Below are 18,440 nucleotides of genomic sequence, written 5' to 3' on the forward strand. Positions count from 1 at the left end.
AGGCAGTACTGCCCCAGGAAGCACCTCTAGCAGCCATCTAAGGAGTGACCAGTGGAGTTATTTTCTCTGAAAAGACAGTGTTTACTGCAAAAGGCCTGCATGGAATGATTCTACTAACCAGAACAAATACAATAAGCTGTAGTTGTTCTGGTGACTATAGTGTCCCTTTAAGTTTGGAAGTTTAAGAGGGATGTATGGGAACAAAACTTGTGTGGACTGGCTGACAATAAAATTAGTTTAGGTAATGCAGACGTTGGTCTCTCTAACACTGTGGCATGTCCCCATTCATCTACACTCACTACATACACCTTTTATCTGTCTCCGACTATATACCAGGAACTTCTGCCTGCTAGTAAGAAGGTAAGGAGACAAGTGGACCAGCGAGTGCTAGGGGACAGTCCTTAGAAAGCATTGAGTGAGCGCATCATTAGGCGCATTTATGTCAAGCTCAGGGTGTTGCCTGCATAGTATACCCTTAGTTGGACAGCCTGCATGATTGGTGGGCAACCTGACATGCATTCATGCCAGGCTGTCCTTCAAATTCTTTGGACAGACATGCCCCCTTTTTGGGCATGTTCTCCCCTTTTGGCAGGTCTGGTCACGTGATTCGCACCAGTGGCCACCCTTTTACCCTGCCCATTGACTGCCTGCTTCACTGGACACTGCTGTTAAGGGTTATGGATTTAATTGAAAGATGAAAGATAGAAATTAGAGAGAGATTAGCATAGAGTATGTGTTTTCTTATAGCTGCATCCTATGAATTACCCTCCAGCACCATCTCCATCAGATACATGGCGCTTGGGAGGTATGATTGTTTTAATGTTTTTGGTCGATAAGATTCCGTAATTAGGCCCATCATAATTGTCAGCACCAGGCCCAGTGTGCTCTTAATCCGGCCCTGCCTAAATGGTCATACCTCTTTCACATGATTCCTTTAAGAATGCCCCAACCATGGTTAGCTATGATACAACGAGATATAAATAATTTCATATGGAAAGAAAAAAGGCCAAGAATGAATAAAAAACTTCTGATGCAGAAGAGTAGGAATGGAGGCAAAAATTTTCCAAATGTGAACCTTACCTATTTAACTAATAGGATGTTCCATATATATAAGACGCAACTTACAAGTTCTGAGGAAGAGGGCTGGTATCAATTAGAAATGGAGATGTCCGAAATGGATAAATTACATCAACTGATATTGATGACTAATCGAGATGAGAGAATTAAGAAAGTCTGTTCTTTAACCCCTTAAGGACCAAACTTCTGGAATAAAAGGGAATCATGACATGTCACACATGTCATGTGTCCTTAAGAGGTTAAATAATTGTTTGAAATCAATCTTGTTGGAATGGGAAAGGTTGAGGATTAGCAGCGGAATCAGGGCCGTCTTTAATATTGATTGGACCCTGGGCAAAGCATTTGCTTGGGCCCCCTGGTACCCTCTCCCCAGGTGTGCAATCCCGTCCACCCCAACGCAGTGGCAGTCCTAATGTAGAGAGGTGCACAAATTTTTTTGAGCCTCCCTATCGCACGGGTGATTAAAAGGTAGTTCCCCATCTGTCGTGCAACTCCAGCAATGCATTGACAGCTGGGGCTCTACCATTTACCCATGTTTGAAGGTTTGTATTTAGCACTAAGCTGTTTTTATGTGTTTGAATGTAAACAGGTTTTTGTATGGAATGTATGTGGTGTTGGCGTACTTGCATGCATGTATTTTTATGTGTAGTGTTGGTTTTTGAATGCAGGGGTGTGTTTACATATAATTTTGGTGTGTGTTTGTACGTAGTGTTGGAGTTTGAATGCAGGGGTGTATTTGTATGTAGTGTTTGTATATGTGCATACATCTCCACATTCACACACTCACACACATAGATATTTATACACACACACACACTGAAAAACATTCAGACACACCGATATACACACTGGCACACATGTAGATATACAGACACATATACACACATGCAGATACACAGACACACACACACAGATACACCGAAACACACAAAGACAGCATACAGATACACACTGATACACATACAGACACACAGATATACAGACACATATAGACAGACAAACACATACACTGACAGACATGCTGACACACACACAGACACATACTGAGACATACTGACATACATTCACAGACACACACACAGACCTACTGACAGACACACAGACATACACACAGACAGACATAGTGGCACACACACACAGACATACTAATACCCAGGCAGACATACTGGCACACTGACACACACACAGACAGACCTACTGACAGACACACACACACAGACCTACTGACAGGCACACAGACAAACTGACACACATACACATACCTACTGACACACACACAGACCTATTGACAGACACAAACACAGACCTAGTGACAGACACAAACACAGACCTAGTGACAGACACACACACAGACCTAGTGACAGACACACACACAGACCTAGTGACAGACACACACACAGACCTAGTGACAGACAGAAACACAGACCTAGTGACAGACAGAAACACAGACCTAGTGACAGACAGAAACACACACCTAGTGACAGACAAAAACACACACCTAGTAACAGACAAAAACACACACCTAGTGACAGACAAGACACACACACACACACACCTATTGACAGACACAAACACAGACCTAGTGACAGACACAAACACAGACCTGGTGACAGACAGACTGACACACACACACACAGTCCTACTGACAGACATAAACACACACATACTGATGGGCAAACTGTAAATACACATGGGCAAACTGTAAAGCCCCCCTCCAGTTTCCTACCTTCCCTGGGGTTCAGTGTGCTGCCTTGGGTGGTTGGGAGTTGGGGACTGGCTCTCTTTGCTCAGTCCCCCTCCTCGCTGCCTCCTGGCTCAGCCTCCCTCCCGCGCGGGTCATCATCTCTGAGGGAGGAAGTGACTCCCGGACGTCACTTCCTCCCAGGCTGCCGTAAAGCAGGAGGCCCGGTCGTGCTGTTAAACGGCCACAGCATCCGACCGGGCCCGTGCTAAAAAGTGCTCACCGGGTGGCCCTAAGTGTATTGGCCACCCGGTGAGCACCCTTAGAGTATGGGCCCCGGTGCAGCCGCAATACAAGCACCGCGGGCCCATGTGTAGGGAGGGAATTTTTTTTATGCAGGCTATGGGCGGCGGGGCCACGGGGCAGCTGCTTTGGGCCCCCCAGGAGTAACTGGGCCCGGGGCAGCTGCCCCGTTTGCCCCGCGTTAAAGACGGCCCTGAGCGGAATAGGCAATAAAATACTGGGAAATTGTAATATTGGTGTTATACAAGTACGGGTGAAGGATATAAATACGAATGAGTGGACAAGGAAAGGTATAAATTGTATTAATCAAATTATACTAGGAGATAAGATCAAGTCGTTTGAGAGGCTGATACAAGAATTCTCGCTACCTAGGAAAGAGTGGTATAATTACTTAAAGGACCACTCTAGGCACCCAGACCACTTCAGCTTAATGAAGTGGTCTGGGTGCCAGGTCCTTCTAGGGTTAACCCATTTTTTCATAAACATAGCAGTTTCAGAGAAACTGCTATGTTTATGAATGGGTTAAGCCTTCCCCCTATGTCCTCTAGTGGCTGTCTCATTGACAGCCACTAGAGGCGCTTGCGTGCTTCTCACTGTGATTTTCACAGTGAGAGCACGCCAGCGTCCATAGGAAAGCATTATGAATGCTTTCCTATGTGACCGGCTGAATGCGCGCGCAGCTCTTGCCGCGCGTGCGCATTCAGCCGACGGGGAGGAGAAGAGGAGGATCGGAGGAGGAGAGCAGGAGGAGATCTCTCCGCCCAGCGCTGGAAAAAGGTAAGTTTTTACCCCTTTCCCCTTTCCAGAGCCGGGCGGGAGGGGGTCCCTGAGGGTGGGGGCACCCTCAGGGCACTCTAGTGCCAGGAAAACGAGTATGCTTTCCTGGCACTAGAGTGGTCCTTTAAGGATCAGAGGTTTCACCAAACAATTTTTTTTGGCCAGACCTATAGCGGGTTTAGAAAAATGGACTTAAATAATGAGAAAGTATCTCACATAGCCTCAAAAGCAAGAAGCGCTCTTCTTCAGATTGAAGCACCAATAACGAATGTAAACATGCAGAAGTGGGGTAAAGAGCTAATATACAGATTTTTAAGACTGAATGGGATCAGGTGTTAATACAAACTAGTAAAGCTATCCACTGTCTGAGTATTTTGGAGGTACTATTTAAATTGATGAATCGCTGGTATTTAGTTCCCACCAGATTGACTAAAATGTATACCTCCAACTCTCCAATGTTTTGGAGATGCAGAGAGTCGGAAGGGACTTTTGGCCATATCTGGTGGGAATGTGGTAACGTGAAAAGGTTGTGGTACATGGCCTTTGAGGCACTGGAATAGATAACAGAGAGAAATATTCCTAGAGGTCCATAATGGCCATAATGGCTTGTTCCATCTAAATCTACAATCACTTCATTTTAAAGATAGATTAATATATGTCCACTTTGTGGCGGCAGTAAAAATAATAATAGCTAGGAGTTGGAAGAGCATTGAGAATTTTACACAGGCCCAACTGTACTCACAAGTTCAGTGTCAATTAACTATGGAGGCCTTACGATATCAGTCAAACAAACTTAGAGATATCAGTAATTTCTGGAGAAAAAGAATGGAGAGTTTAGACACATACACCCCTGGATGGAAAGTTTAGATTATTTCTATTGGTTTAATAAACTAAGAAGTAATATTATAGAGGGTCCACTGTAATCCCCTAAAGAAGAATATGCAAGGCAAGGTGAGTTATGTCTTGTGTAGTAGTAAAGGTATATGATGCCAAGTTAGTTAATTTTAAAATGTTTCAGGTGTAAGTAAGATACAGGGTTGTCTACACAGAATAGTGCATATTGCACCTGGATTTAGGAGGGTGGTGATTTGTTAAGTAAAATTTCAGCTTGCTTGGCAGATGATGTTATTATGTTACATAGGATAAGTCTTTGTGATAACATTTCTGTTTAAAAGTGAAATGAGTTGGAATATTTATTATTGAGAATTTTGTAGTACAGTATCTATATATGTTATGTATTAGGAAGAAATGGTGACTTTCACTGTAGACAGAAATTATTTTTTAAAAATAAAGAAACAGAGAGATGGGGTGTAGGGGAAAAGCCAACACCTCAAACTCTGATGAAGGTTACTAAGAGGTATATAGGGGGCATTACCCCAGGAATAAATGTAGAACAAGAAAAAAGAATGAGCTAGAGAACCACCATACATACAAGTACGAGGTGGAAGGCTGCTCATTCAATGGTATATACCCCTTCAGTAAATGTACTTTCATAGAGAGGGGGAGGGGAGAGAAAATAATAAATAGTAAATAAAAACAGAACCAAAAACCATAAATAAAAAATGAACAAAGACAGGGGGGAGAGAGGACGTGGGTATGTGTACCTTTAATAGAACAAAAAATACATAAATAGTAAAAAAAATTAATTAATTAATTAATTAAAGTTGACCCTATACCTGGCCAGGGTGGAAAAAAGTATCCCTTGCAAAAAAGTACAGACTGGCTAGAACCAACACCGTTGAAAAGTACTGGAGACCAAAATCGGTCACAAGAAGTTATAAATAGCCAATGAAGTGTTGGTCTTAGCAAGTAGATAAAAAATAAAAAATACTACCAGAAATCAGGTCTTGGCAAATAAGTCCTGCCAGAGATCTGGTATAAGGGCTGGGGGGTATATTGAATAGAAATAGGCATATAAAGTGAGCCTTAGTAGTAGTGGTGTCCCTGGAGAGAACAGAGAGTTTACTAGTGCAGGCTATCAGGTAGATGTATGCAGAGTGGACAGAAGATCCAGCTGGTAAATATCAACATGGGGGAGTATACATGAAAAGTGAAATTAGTTACCAAAAAGAACCTCCAAACAAAGTCCTGTCTGCAAACTAGGTAGCCCTGTATTTAACTGACTGTCTCCCATATACACAGGGTGACCAAATTAACTACCTGCTGCTTCAAGGCAGCCTCAAGGCTATCCCTAACTCTTAACCCCCACACTGCCCAATAGGACCCTCAGCGGAGTTACATCAAACACAAAAATAAAAATAAATAAATAGAAAAAAGGAGGGTAAAGAAAAATACATCAAAGAGAATGCATCGGCATTCTGTAATGCTCTAAGGGCAGGGGGTATATTGAATAGAGATAGGAATATAAAGTGAGCCTTAGTAGTAGTGGTGTCCCTGGAGAGAACAGACAGTTTACTAGTCTGAAATTAGAAATTATTAAACTAGAAATTATTTTTTATATGTGTTGAATTATAATAAAATAAATTATTACAAAAAAGAAAAGAAAAGCTCACTGACACAAACAAGCTCACTACAGACAAACGCTCACTACAGACAAGCTTACTGCCACACACAAGTTCACTGACAAACATTCACTCAAGCACACTACAGACAAGCTCTCACACAACCACTCTGACCCACACAAACTCACTAATGACAAACACAGAAGTGATATCCCACACAAGCTCTCTTACCCACACAAGCTTACTACAGACCAGCACACCAACACACACAAGCTCCCTGCCCCATACACAAGCTCGCAACAGACAAGCTTACTGACACACACAAGCACACTACAAGCTCACTGATATAAACAAGCACACTACATGCTCACTGACGCAAACAAGCTCACTGACAAACACAAGCACACTACTAGCTCACTGACACACACAAGCACACTACTAGCTCACTGACAAACACAAGCACACTACTAGCTCACTGACACACACAGGCACACTACAAGCTATCTGATGCAGACAAGCTTACTACAAGCTCACTGGTACACACAAGCACACTATAAGCTCACTGACACAAGCTCACAACAGACAAGCTTACTGACACATACACACAAGCTTATTACAGGCAAGCTCACTGATACACACAAGCACACTAGAAGCTCACTGATTTACACAAGCACACTACATGCTCACTGATGCAAACAAGCACACTACTAGCTCACTGACACACACAAGCACACTACTAGCTCACTAATGCAAACAAGCACACTGCTAGCTCACTGATGCACACAAACACACTACAAGCTAACTGATACACACAAGCTTACTACAAGCTCACTGACAAATACACAAGCACACAACAAGATCACTGATACACAAGCACACTACAAGCTCACTGATACACACAAGCACACACACTACAAGCTCACTGACAAACACAACCACACTACAGACAATTTCTCTCTCTCTCTCTCTCTCTCTCTCTCTCTCTCTGTCTCGGCTGCCACCTCTCTGTGTACCAGCCTCTAGCAGCTACCTAGGTAATTGTCTGCCCAGCACCCAAACAAAAACTCAAAGGAGGAAAAAATAAATGTGTCAAGTACTGCACTGCTGGGCCCAAGTCCACTGGCTTACCGGGAAATTCCCCGGTATCCAAGTAAGCCAGTCCGGCCCTGGTCCATGTATTTGCTAAACTACATATTCCATAAAGTTCTGCTGAGCATATAGAAACATAGAATGTAATGACCGATAAGAGCCATTATGCCCATCTAGTCTGCCCAATTTTCTAAATACTTTCATTTGTCTCTTATATGTAGGATAGCCTTATGCCTATCCCACGCATGCTTAAACTTCCTCACCGTGTTAACCTCTACCACTTCAGCTGGAAAGCTATTTCATGCATCCACTACACTCCCAGTAAAGTAATACTTCCTGAAATTATGTTTTGGTAGTTTTTCTTTACTGTGTTGATTCCCTTTATGTATTTAAATGTTTGTATCATATCCCCCCTGTCTCGTCTTTCCTCCATGCTATACATGTTAAGTTCCTTTAACCTTTCCTTGTAATTTTTATCCTGCAATCCATGAACCAGTTTAGTACCCCTTTTCTGAACTCTCTCTAAAGTATCAATATCCTTCTGGAGATACGATCTCCAGCATTACGCACAATACTCCAAGTGAGGTTTCACCAGTGTTCTGTACAATGGCATGAGCACTTCCCTCTTTCTACTGCTAATACTATCCCTATTACTATCTCCCTATACAACTAAGCATTCTGCTAGCATTTCCTGCTTCGAATATACTCCATTGAATACAACCCTCTGTTACCCATTCAACAATATTGGAATCCAAGCTTAAAGATTGCAGTTTATTGATAAGCCTTCTATGTGCAACAGTGTCAAAAGCCTTACTGAGATCTAGGTAAGCAATGTCTACTGCAACACCCTGATCTATTATTTTAGTTACCCAATCAAAAAAATCAATAAGATTAGTTTGGCATGATCTCCCTTAAGTATATGGGTTTTGTCTCTGATCTTGAAATCCATGGGATTTTAGATATTCAACCCTGACTGTAACTATGTGGGTGTTACAATAGTTTAGCACTCACCTGCAGTCCCACCTGCACTGTGAAAGAATTGACCATGCTTGGGAGATACTTCATCAAGCAAGACAACCCTCCCCTATAACACTAGGTGTACTGCCAACACATCGGCATCTGAACAGAGTGACTTCAGTCTTCCTTTCAGCTCTGACTCTTGAGTATGCACAACACATGTGCTGGAGAGAGTCTGTATGAGAGTTGACAGTTGGCTTATTAATCTATGTCAACTCTGTGCTTTTGGTTGATAGATTATTTTCTTCCTGTCTATAAATTTGCTTGTAGTTGTGCAAGAACAATATTTGTACTGTAATGAAGTATAAACGTAAAACAAAAGAACAGGGGGCTTTATACCCATAGTAAAGAGGAGGGACTCTGTAATATAATTATTGTCACTACTTTAACTTGATGTTTTGTGACTAAGCTTATAATATGCACAACTCTTAGGTCGCGTTTGCTGAATGGCAGGCTAAAATAGCAAAGATGAAAACGCATGACAGTTGTGGAGAGAAGACCAGCTGTACTAAAGGCCCGTTTGGTAAGATCCAGTTATAGCACACTGAACTCGTTGTGTCAGACTGCCTGTTGATAAATGTTACATAGAGGAATCATTAACATAAATACAAAGTGTTCCAATGACAATGACAATGACCTGCTTAAATGTTTATTGCATATCCTTTGGCCAGGAAGCAGTAGTAACATTGATCTATAAGGGTTGATGAAAATCCTACTGACTTGTTTAAAACCCCTTAAGGACACATGACATGTGTGACATGTCATGATTCCCTTTTATTCCAGAAGTTTGGTCCTTAAGGGGTTAAAGCCATAGTCTCAGAACAAATGTAATAAATCCTAGTAAATCAATATCCTAATCTGATCAATATGATTTTATGGCAAGACAGGAGGCTTCATATTTGCGTTAACCTACTTTACTGAACCTCCCAGCAACAAAGAAATAGTTAAACATATAGAGAAAAAAATCAACCAATCAGGACACATATTAGAACATAACAGTCTGTCAGGCTCCTCCCAAATCCTCTTTCTTTGCTGCTTGCCTCCCAGGTGAGTCTATTCCAATTATAGCTCTCTAATATACATTATTGACCTGTAGTGATGTCGCGAACATGACATTTTCCGTTCGCGAACTTCCGCAAATGTTCGCGAACGGGCGAACCGCCATAGACTTCAATAGGCAGGCGAATTTTAAAACCCACAAGGACTCTTTCTGGCCACAATAGTGATGGAAAAGTTGTTTCAAGGGGACTAACACCTAAAAAAAGGGGGAGGACCTATTGTCCTCCCCACCGGCCCCCACCCCTGAGCGGTGGGTGGGGGCCCTAAACAAGAATAAGGGGGGGGGACCTAATGTCCTCCCCCTGGCCCCCACCCCTGAGCGGTGGGTGGGGGCCCTAAATACAAAATGGGGGGGGACCTAATGTCCTCCCCCCTGGCCCCCACCCCTGAGAGGTGGGTGGGGGCCCTAAACAAAAGTAAGGGTGGGAGGACCTAATGTCCTCCCCCCGGCCCCCACCCCTGAGCGGTGGGTGGGGGCCCTAAACACAAATTGGGGGGGGACCTAATGTCCTTCCCCCTGGCCCCCACCCCTGAGCGGTGGGTGGGGGCCCTAAACAAAAATAAGGGGGAGGGGACCTAATGTCCTCCCCCCGGGCCCTGACCCCTGAGCGGCGGGTGGGGGCCCTAAATACATATTTAACCCCCCTCCCCCAGGTGACTAGGGGTCCCCAAACCCCTAGTCACCCCATCCCCCCAAAAAATAAACTCCTACCTACCCCCCTCACCCTAAAAATAATGAGGGGGGACCATTTAACTAAGTACCTTTAAAAATAAAAATACACTTACCATTCAATGTTTTCTTTCTTCTAAAATCTTCTTTTTTCAGCCCCAAAAAAGGGCAAATAAAAATCCATAATAACAGACGCAATAAAAAAAATGTAAAAAAAAAAACGAGCGCAAGAAAAAAATCCATCTTCACCCGGCGAGGGCTCAGCGCAGACTGAGCTCTGCAGAGCGGGGGAAGGCTTATAAAGCCTTGCCCCACCCTGCAATTAGGCTCAGAGCACTCGGATTGGTGGGTTAAAGCCATCCAATCAGAATGCTCTGACAGGTAAATGAAGAGACTGACAGGTAAGTCTCTACATTTACCTGTCACAGCACTCTGATTGGTTGGTTTGAAATCCACCAATCAGAGTGCTCTGTGTCATTTTACACAGCGTGGGAAAGTTCTTTGGAATTTTCCCACGCTGTGTAATTTGACTCATAACACTCTGATTGGTGGATTAAGTAACCAATCAGAGAGTTATGAGTCAAATTACACAGCGTGGGAAAATTCCAAGAACTTTCCCACGCTGTGTAGAATGACACAGAGCACTCTGATTGGTGGATTTCAAACCAACCAATCAGAGTGCTGTAACAGGTAAATGTAGAGACTTACCTGTCAGTTTCTTCATTTACCTGTCAGAGCATTCTGATTGGATGGCTTAAACCCACCAATCAGAGTGCTCTGAGCCTAATTGCAGGGCGGGGCAAGGCTTTATAAGCCTTTCCCCGCCCTGCAGAGCTCAGTCTGCGCGGAGCCCTCGCCGGGTGAAGATGGATTTTTTTTTTATTGCGTTGGTTATTATGGATTTTTATTTGGCCTTTTTTGGGGCTGAAAAAAGAAGATTTTAGAAGAAAGAAAACATCGAATGGTAAGTGTATTTTTATTTTTAAAGGTACTTAGTTAAATGGTCCTCCCTCATTATTTTTAGGGTGAGGGGGGTAGGTAGGAGTTTATTTTTTGGGGGTTTGGGGACCCCAAGTCACCTGGGGGGAAGGGGGTTAAATTTTCATTTAGGGCCCCCACCCACCGCTCAGGGGTGGGGGCCAGGGGGAGGACATTAGGTGTCCCCCCCTTATTTTTGTTTAGTGCCCCCACCCACCGCTCAGGGGTGGGGGCCAGGGGGGAGGATAATAGGTCCCCCCCTTATTCTTGTTTAGGCCCCCACCCACCGCTCAGGGGTGGGGGCCAGGGGGGAGGACATTAGGTCCCCCCCTTATTCTTGTTTAGGGCCCCCACCCACCGCTCAGGGGTGGGGGCCAGGGGGAGGACAATAGGTCCCCCCATTTCTATTTAGGGCCCCCACCCGCCGCTCAAGGGTGGGGGCCAGGGGGGGAGGACATTAGGTCCCCCCCCATTTGTATTTAGGGCCCCCACCCGCCGCTCAGGGGTGGGGGCCAAGGGGGGAGGACAATAGGTCCCTCCCCCTTATTTTTGTTTAGTGTCCCCACCCACCGGTCAGGGGTGGGGGCCAGGGGGGAGGACAAAAGGTCCCCCCCTTATTCTTGTTTAGGCCCCCACCCACCGCTCAGGGGTGGGGGCCAGGGGGGAGGACATTAGGTCCCCCCTTATTCTTGTTTAGGGCCTCCACTTACCGCTCAGGGGTGGGGGCCAGGGGGGAGGACATTAGGTGTTGTCCCCCCCCCTTATTCTTGTTAAGGGCCCCCACCCACCGCTCAGGGGTGGGGGCCAGGGGGGAGGACATTAGGTCCCCCCCCCCCCAATTTTTATTTAGGGCCCCCACCGCCGCTCAGGGGTGGGGGCCGGTGGGGAGGACAATAGGTCCTCCCCCCTTTTTTTACTTTAGGGCCCCCACCCGCTCAGGGAGGGGGGACCCTTTTTTATTTTTTTTTTATTTATTTTTTTAACAGTGAGCAGCCACAGGCTGCTCACTGTTTAATAGACATGCCCCTACTCGCGGTATTGCGAGTAGGGGCACAATTTACTAATACTAAGTAATTTTTACTTAGTATTAGTAAATTTGGCTGAAAGACCAATTTAGGTCTTTCAGCCTTTTGGTAGATAACTCCATAATACCGTGGGAATTAGGGAGTTATCTACCAAGCGGCTGCAACAAAAGTCCCGAAAAGTCCAGAAATGCGGGAGGTATAATGTATAATAAACACAGGTTACTGGCTATGGGGGGGATAAATGTATAATAAACACAGGTTACTGGCTATGGGGGGATAATGTATAATAAACACAGGTTACTGGCTATGGGGGGATAATGTATAATAAACACAGGTTACTGGCTATGGGGGGATAATGTATAATAAACACAGGTTACTGGCTATGGGGGATAATGTATAATAAACACAGGTTACTGGCTATGGAGGATAAATGGGAAGGCGGAGCCTGGAGTTGTGGGAGGGGTTGCAACCGGCCTATTTAAACCCACTACTTACCTCCATACCTTGCTGACAGCGCTTGGTCACTTCCGGTTGCCCCACCCACCACTCCACAAAGGAAATCTATTAACTGGTTGGCCCTCTTTATTTACATGCCAACCCGTACGTCGGTTTCAAAGGACGTAAGCGCCCTTGGAAGGGTGACAGTGCTTCTGCTGGCAAAGGCAAAGCCCCAGCAAAGACAGCTAGATTGTCTCATGCCAAACCCACTTTGACTACAGAATCTGACTTCTTAAAGGGTTCAACCTCTGGCTATCACCTACGAGTGATGGACGAATACAATGCATATCCAGATGAGGATCTCCCAGGTGACCCTTCCTCTTCTGAATTTGTTACGGAGACTTTTCTCCTACCCCAAAACCAGTCCTTTCAGGACACTGATCCTATGTCCAATACTAATTTTGATAATACTAAGGACAATATCCTACTGGATACCAATGGTTGTCCTCTGTCAAAGATCCCCGCAAAGGAATTGAAATTGGCTTAAAAGCCACCCAAGATAAGCTGATGGATATAGCAGGCCCGCTTAGCCAGATTTTTATAATTGCTGACGAGACGCTAGCAGGTGTCAATTTTGACGCACACATGGTGCGTGAATGGGCACAAAGTGCATTATGCCTGTTGGGCAAAGCCAATGTAGCTATTTCGTTATTTAAAATTGATGCCAAACTGGCAGAACTGGGCACCAAAGAACTTGGTCCAGAGGCTAACGGACTGTTATTTGGGGCAGGTTCATACGGGACCTGAATAAACACGTATCCGTGTTTACCTCCTTCAATAAGGCACAATGGAACCTTCGCAGGGTGTTCAAAGCCCAGCGTTTTTCCGGGAGAGCTGGTCGCTACAGGGGCCGAACAACTGGCAGAGCTGCCTTCACAGGCTACAGGCCTCGACCATCAGACTCATGGAAATCAGTTCTTTCCCTCTAGAGGATCCATCACAGGACGTCTGCTTCCCTCCGGGGCCGCACTGCTACAGGTAATCGACTTTCCTTATTCTCAAGTTCCTATTGCAGGCCGGTTAACCCTTTTTTTTTTAACAGTGGTCTCTATTAACTCAGGATCCATGGATCCTTCAAACTGTATCTGGTTTCCATATATATTTTGCAAATGACCCTCTACAGAGGTCTCCCCCCTCCACCTCTGCACATGTCTCAAGAAGACAATGCGACCTTGAAGGCCGTGCTAAACGACCTTGTCACCAAGGGCGCTATAGAACGTTCTCTGACCTCTCACAGATTCATAAGCAACATGTTTCGGGTCCGGAAACAATCAGGAGACTTTCGACCACTTATCAACCTGAAAGACCTAAACAATTTTATTGTTTACCAACATTTCAAAATGGAGGGTATCCACCTCCTTCAAGACCTACTCTGCGAGGGAGACTGGTTCTCCCGTTTGGACTTGAAAGATGTGTACCTCACGGTTCCTATAACACCGGCCCATCGCTGTTTCCTACAGTTCAGGTGGCATCAAGACTTATGGCAGTTCACATGCCTCCCCTTCGGACTCTGTTCCGCACCAAGCTGATGAAACCGGTCATGACCGCGACTTAATCGGACTACTCTCCGCCTCTATACAGGTGATCTTCCCAGCTCCTTTACATTACCGAGTAATGCAACGTCTGAAGACTCGCTCTTTATGTCACTCTGCATCTTACGTTCAACAGATCTCACTGACAGACGAAGTCCAAATCAAACTGAACTGGTGGCTACCCCATATTGATGCATGAAACAGGAGAGCCATCTTTGGCTCGCAACCAGATTCCATCCTAGAGTCAGATGCCAGCCTTCTGGGCTGCGATGTGTCATGCGCACATCTCTCTACTGGAGGTCATTGGTCCCCATCAGAATGGGCATTGCACATCAATTGCCTCGAGTTGATTGCCGGTTCCTTTGCGATTCGCAGTTTTGCAAAGGACTCTTACAATTGTTCCCTAGTGCTGAGGATGGACACCATCTCAGCTGTTCAATACGTGAATCACTTAGGGGGATCCTGTTCCAAAATGCTCTCAGACCTTACAAAAGAATTATTCCAATTTTGTCTGGACAGGAACATCTCCCTTCGAGCGCAGTATCTACCTGGTTCCGACAACTTAGTCGCAGATTGGTTCTCTCAACACTGGAGAGATTCCAGCGACTTGCAACTGGGCCCACACGTTTTTTACCGTCTCCATCTTCTTCGGGGTCCATTCAACCTCGACCTATTTGCGTCTCGCCTGAATCGTCAGACGGACGATTTTTTCAGTTGGTTGCCGGATCCGACCTCTCTGGCAGTAGACGCTTTCCTTCAATCTTGGCCAATGTCCGTAGCTTATGCCTTCCCTCTGTTCTCCATGATCCTTTGCACTCTCCATCATCTCAGGACTCTGGGGACCACAATAACACTGCTGACTCCATTGTGGCATACCCAACCATGGTTCCCCAATCTCTTGGAGATGTTGGTGGATTATCCACTACTGCTACCTGCCACGCACGATCTTCTCAAGGATCCTGCAGGCAACCTTCACCCTGTCGTGTTGCAGGGTCATCTCCAGTTAGTGACCTGGACTGTTTCAGGGGATTCTGGAATGTTGCAGGACTTTCGGAGACTGCTAGAAAACTCTTATGGGACTCATGGGCCCCCGGGACTAGACGCTCTTACCTCTCGGCCTGGCGAGTTTGGCATCGCTGGTGTTTGGAAAGGGGTATTGATCCCATTTCAGCTTCTTTGATTAACGTTATGAATTTTCTGTCCTCTCTTTTTGATCAAGGTAAATCCTACAGATCCATTAATGTATTTCATTCAGCAATTTCGGCAGCTCATGGCCCAATTGACAATACAGCAATAGGTAAACACCCCTCCATCTGTAGACTGTTACGTGGCATTTGACTTGCTCGACCTCCTGTCCCAAAATATTCGCATTTTTGGGATGTTGCTCTTGTTTTGTCCTTCCTGGAGGCTTTGCCACCCAACGAAGCACTCTCTCTTCGACAACTGTCAGCCAAGTTAGCTCTTCTTCTCTGCTTAGTTTCTTTTAGAAGAGTGTCTGATATTCAAGCGTTTGACTTTCACGCTATTGATTTCATTCCCCAAGGTGTACGTTTCAACATTTCTCGCCGCACTAAAACTAATTCCTTAATGATTACTTACCCTTACTTTTCTGACAACCCGTCTCTCTGTATTGCTCGTTGTGTCCAACACTGTCTCCTCTAGATCACCTCTACGTACCCTACGGGCCCCCTGTTTATCTCATATGTGCGACCACACAAGCCAGTGTCTTGTCCCACGATTGCCCGCTGGATTAAATGGCTTCTCGCTTTGGCGGGCATAGATTCATCTTTTGGAGCTCATTCTGTCAGAGGTGCTGCCGCCTCTTCCGCCTTTATGGCTGGGGGATCCCTTGCAGACATCCTATCATCAGCTGATCTAGAGAGTCTACCTTCCGTACCTTTTATTTTCGACAATCGTCCCATGCTTCTTTTTCTTTGGTTTCCTCGCTTTAAAACAGCAAATATGAAGCCTCCTGTCTTGCCATAAAATTCGGGATTATTCTAGCTTTAGTGACTGAATAATCTAAATTTTATTAAAGACAGGAGGCAAATATTTTCCCACCCTATTGGTATCCTATCCCCGGTCAAATATACTCTTATTTTTTTCTAGGTTTCTCGTAAGACTTTATATTAATCTGCCTGTTTTCTGTTTGCTCTGGTTAGGTGCTTATTAATCTACCTAGTTCTGGCTATTTTAGATTTTATAATCGTTTTATACTCGTGATATCCAGGGGGTATAGCTGTGTATATATCTTGCAAACACCAATTCCAAGTGACTATACTTTCACAATGTTTTCTGTCTTTTTAGTGTGAAGTTTCTCTGCATGAGCCACGAAGACTATGTTCCATTGGTCTCTAGTATCGGTTTCTGTTCCGGTTTACATGGTTGATTGATCACTCAAGTTTACACGGTTGACTACACTTATGATCGGCTGCATCAAGAAAGAGGATTTGGGAGGAGCCTGACAGACTGTTGTGTTCTAAGATGTGTCCTAATTGGTTGATTTTTTTCTCTATATGTTTAACTATTTCTTTGCTGCTGGGAGGTTCAGTAAAGTAGGTTAAAGCAAATATTCGCCTCCTGTCTTTAATACAATTTAGATTATTCAGTCACTGAAGTTAGAATAATCCCGAATTTTCAACTAATCATAATATCGTAAGCACTTGAAGACCTGCCAGTTTTTTTAGTACGGAGGTGGTTGTCTCGGACATTGCACCAGGAGCCAATTTCAGGAGGGACACTGAATGTTAAAAACTGGTGGGTGTGTGTGTGTGTGTGTATAGTCTATATATTGAGTTACTCCAAATTGAAGCAAACTAAAATGTGAATTGCAAATTTAAGGCAAAGCTTATATTTGAAGAAATTCTTCAACTATTTTGACCTTAATTTTGCAATTCTGTTTTCAATTTACTATAAATCAGAGTTTAGTAAAACCCTGTGAGTGTTTTTGTTTCTGCAAAACTCATTGACCCCTTAAGGACGGAGGCAATTGTACAATTTCTGATCTAAACAAAACCTGGGATTTGACTATATATCTGTTCAACCAAAATTCACCTCTTTCATATGAAGTGCACCAACACTTATTCTAGATCCTTATTCAGGAGAAACAAGGCTTTCATTTCACATCAAGTTTTGTATTCAGCGATGTCTCACGGGTAAAACAGTACCCCTGTGTACAGGTTTTATGAGATTTTTGAAAGTTACAAGGTCAAATATAGCACATTACATTTTTCAGTTTATACACATTGAGATTTGCCAGACTGGTTAAGTTGCCTTTAATACCGTGTTGTAGCCCAGGAATTAGAATTACCCCCATGATAGCATACCATTTGCAAAAGTAGACAACCCAAGGTATTACAAATGGGGTATATCCAGTCTTTTTTAGCAGCCACTTAGTCACAAACATCCATACAATTACATTACTTTTGACAATAACACAACAGAACAAAAGCAATTTTTAACTGTGACCAGCGTCTACCTCCAAGGCAGTTGAACGACCTGTGATTACAGGAGCCAGCACAACCACCCTCAATGTCATAAGGCCAGTGGCATGTAAGAGGAGAATGTGACTGACTGCCAAGCCATACTAAGCCCTGGTCCCTGCCTTCATCTTTTATTATATACATGGAGGACCACAAAAAAAAGGAAAAAGGAAATCAAGTCCAGGTCATAATCTGAGTGTGAATTGAGGCGAGTGCAGGCCTGAGAAAGGCAACATACATACCCCCACTATCTTCCACCCATACGTTACACTCCAAAGTTCCATTTAGTATTCTAAAGATTAAAAAAAGTGTACTATATGTATATGCTAACCGCCATATTGTGTTTTTGGCTGAGTGGTATTAAAGGTAATAAAGAAGGTCTGCGTGTAATGTGGCTGTCTGCCTGATGGACTTTAGGGGGGAAATCTACCATCATCTATAAGTTGGAAATATTGATCAACTCAGGAACCATCGAAGGACTGAGTATTAATAAGGGCTCAGCCAGATTAGTAAAGCAGTACTATGAGCTTGTCATAGGGAGTCCTCCACGATCATAAAGTTTGACATATCAATAGTATGAAATTAGTATTAACAATAAGAACAGACTATAATCAAGACAAAACCTGTCAGTTGTTCCAGGTAAAAGTAGTGCTGTAGTTGTGGCAAGAACCTTAAGGTAACAGTCAGCCTTGGAGTAGATTTGCCAAGGTGAAGGAGATAATGTGTGGCAGGATGAGGCATGAGGATGCATATTGAGAAAAATACGTCCCCTTTCCTTTTGGGGTTTGAG

General features: G+C 44.3%; 1 protein-coding gene across 1 annotated transcript in view; it reads left to right on the forward strand.

Annotated features, from left to right (window-relative positions):
• CLCC1 (chloride channel CLIC like 1) overlaps window positions 1-18,440 on the forward strand; it is a 153,999-nt gene that overhangs the window by 74,235 nt on the left and 61,324 nt on the right. The window contains exon 6 of the mRNA XM_063428068.1: window positions 8,839-8,929. Within this exon, the coding sequence (XP_063284138.1) occupies window positions 8,839-8,929 (91 nt within the window). The remainder of the gene's footprint in view (window positions 1-8,838; window positions 8,930-18,440) is intronic.

Source organism: Pelobates fuscus, chromosome 7 (assembly GCF_036172605.1).
Source record: "Pelobates fuscus isolate aPelFus1 chromosome 7, aPelFus1.pri, whole genome shotgun sequence".
NCBI classification, from domain to species: domain Eukaryota; kingdom Metazoa; phylum Chordata; class Amphibia; order Anura; family Pelobatidae; genus Pelobates; species Pelobates fuscus.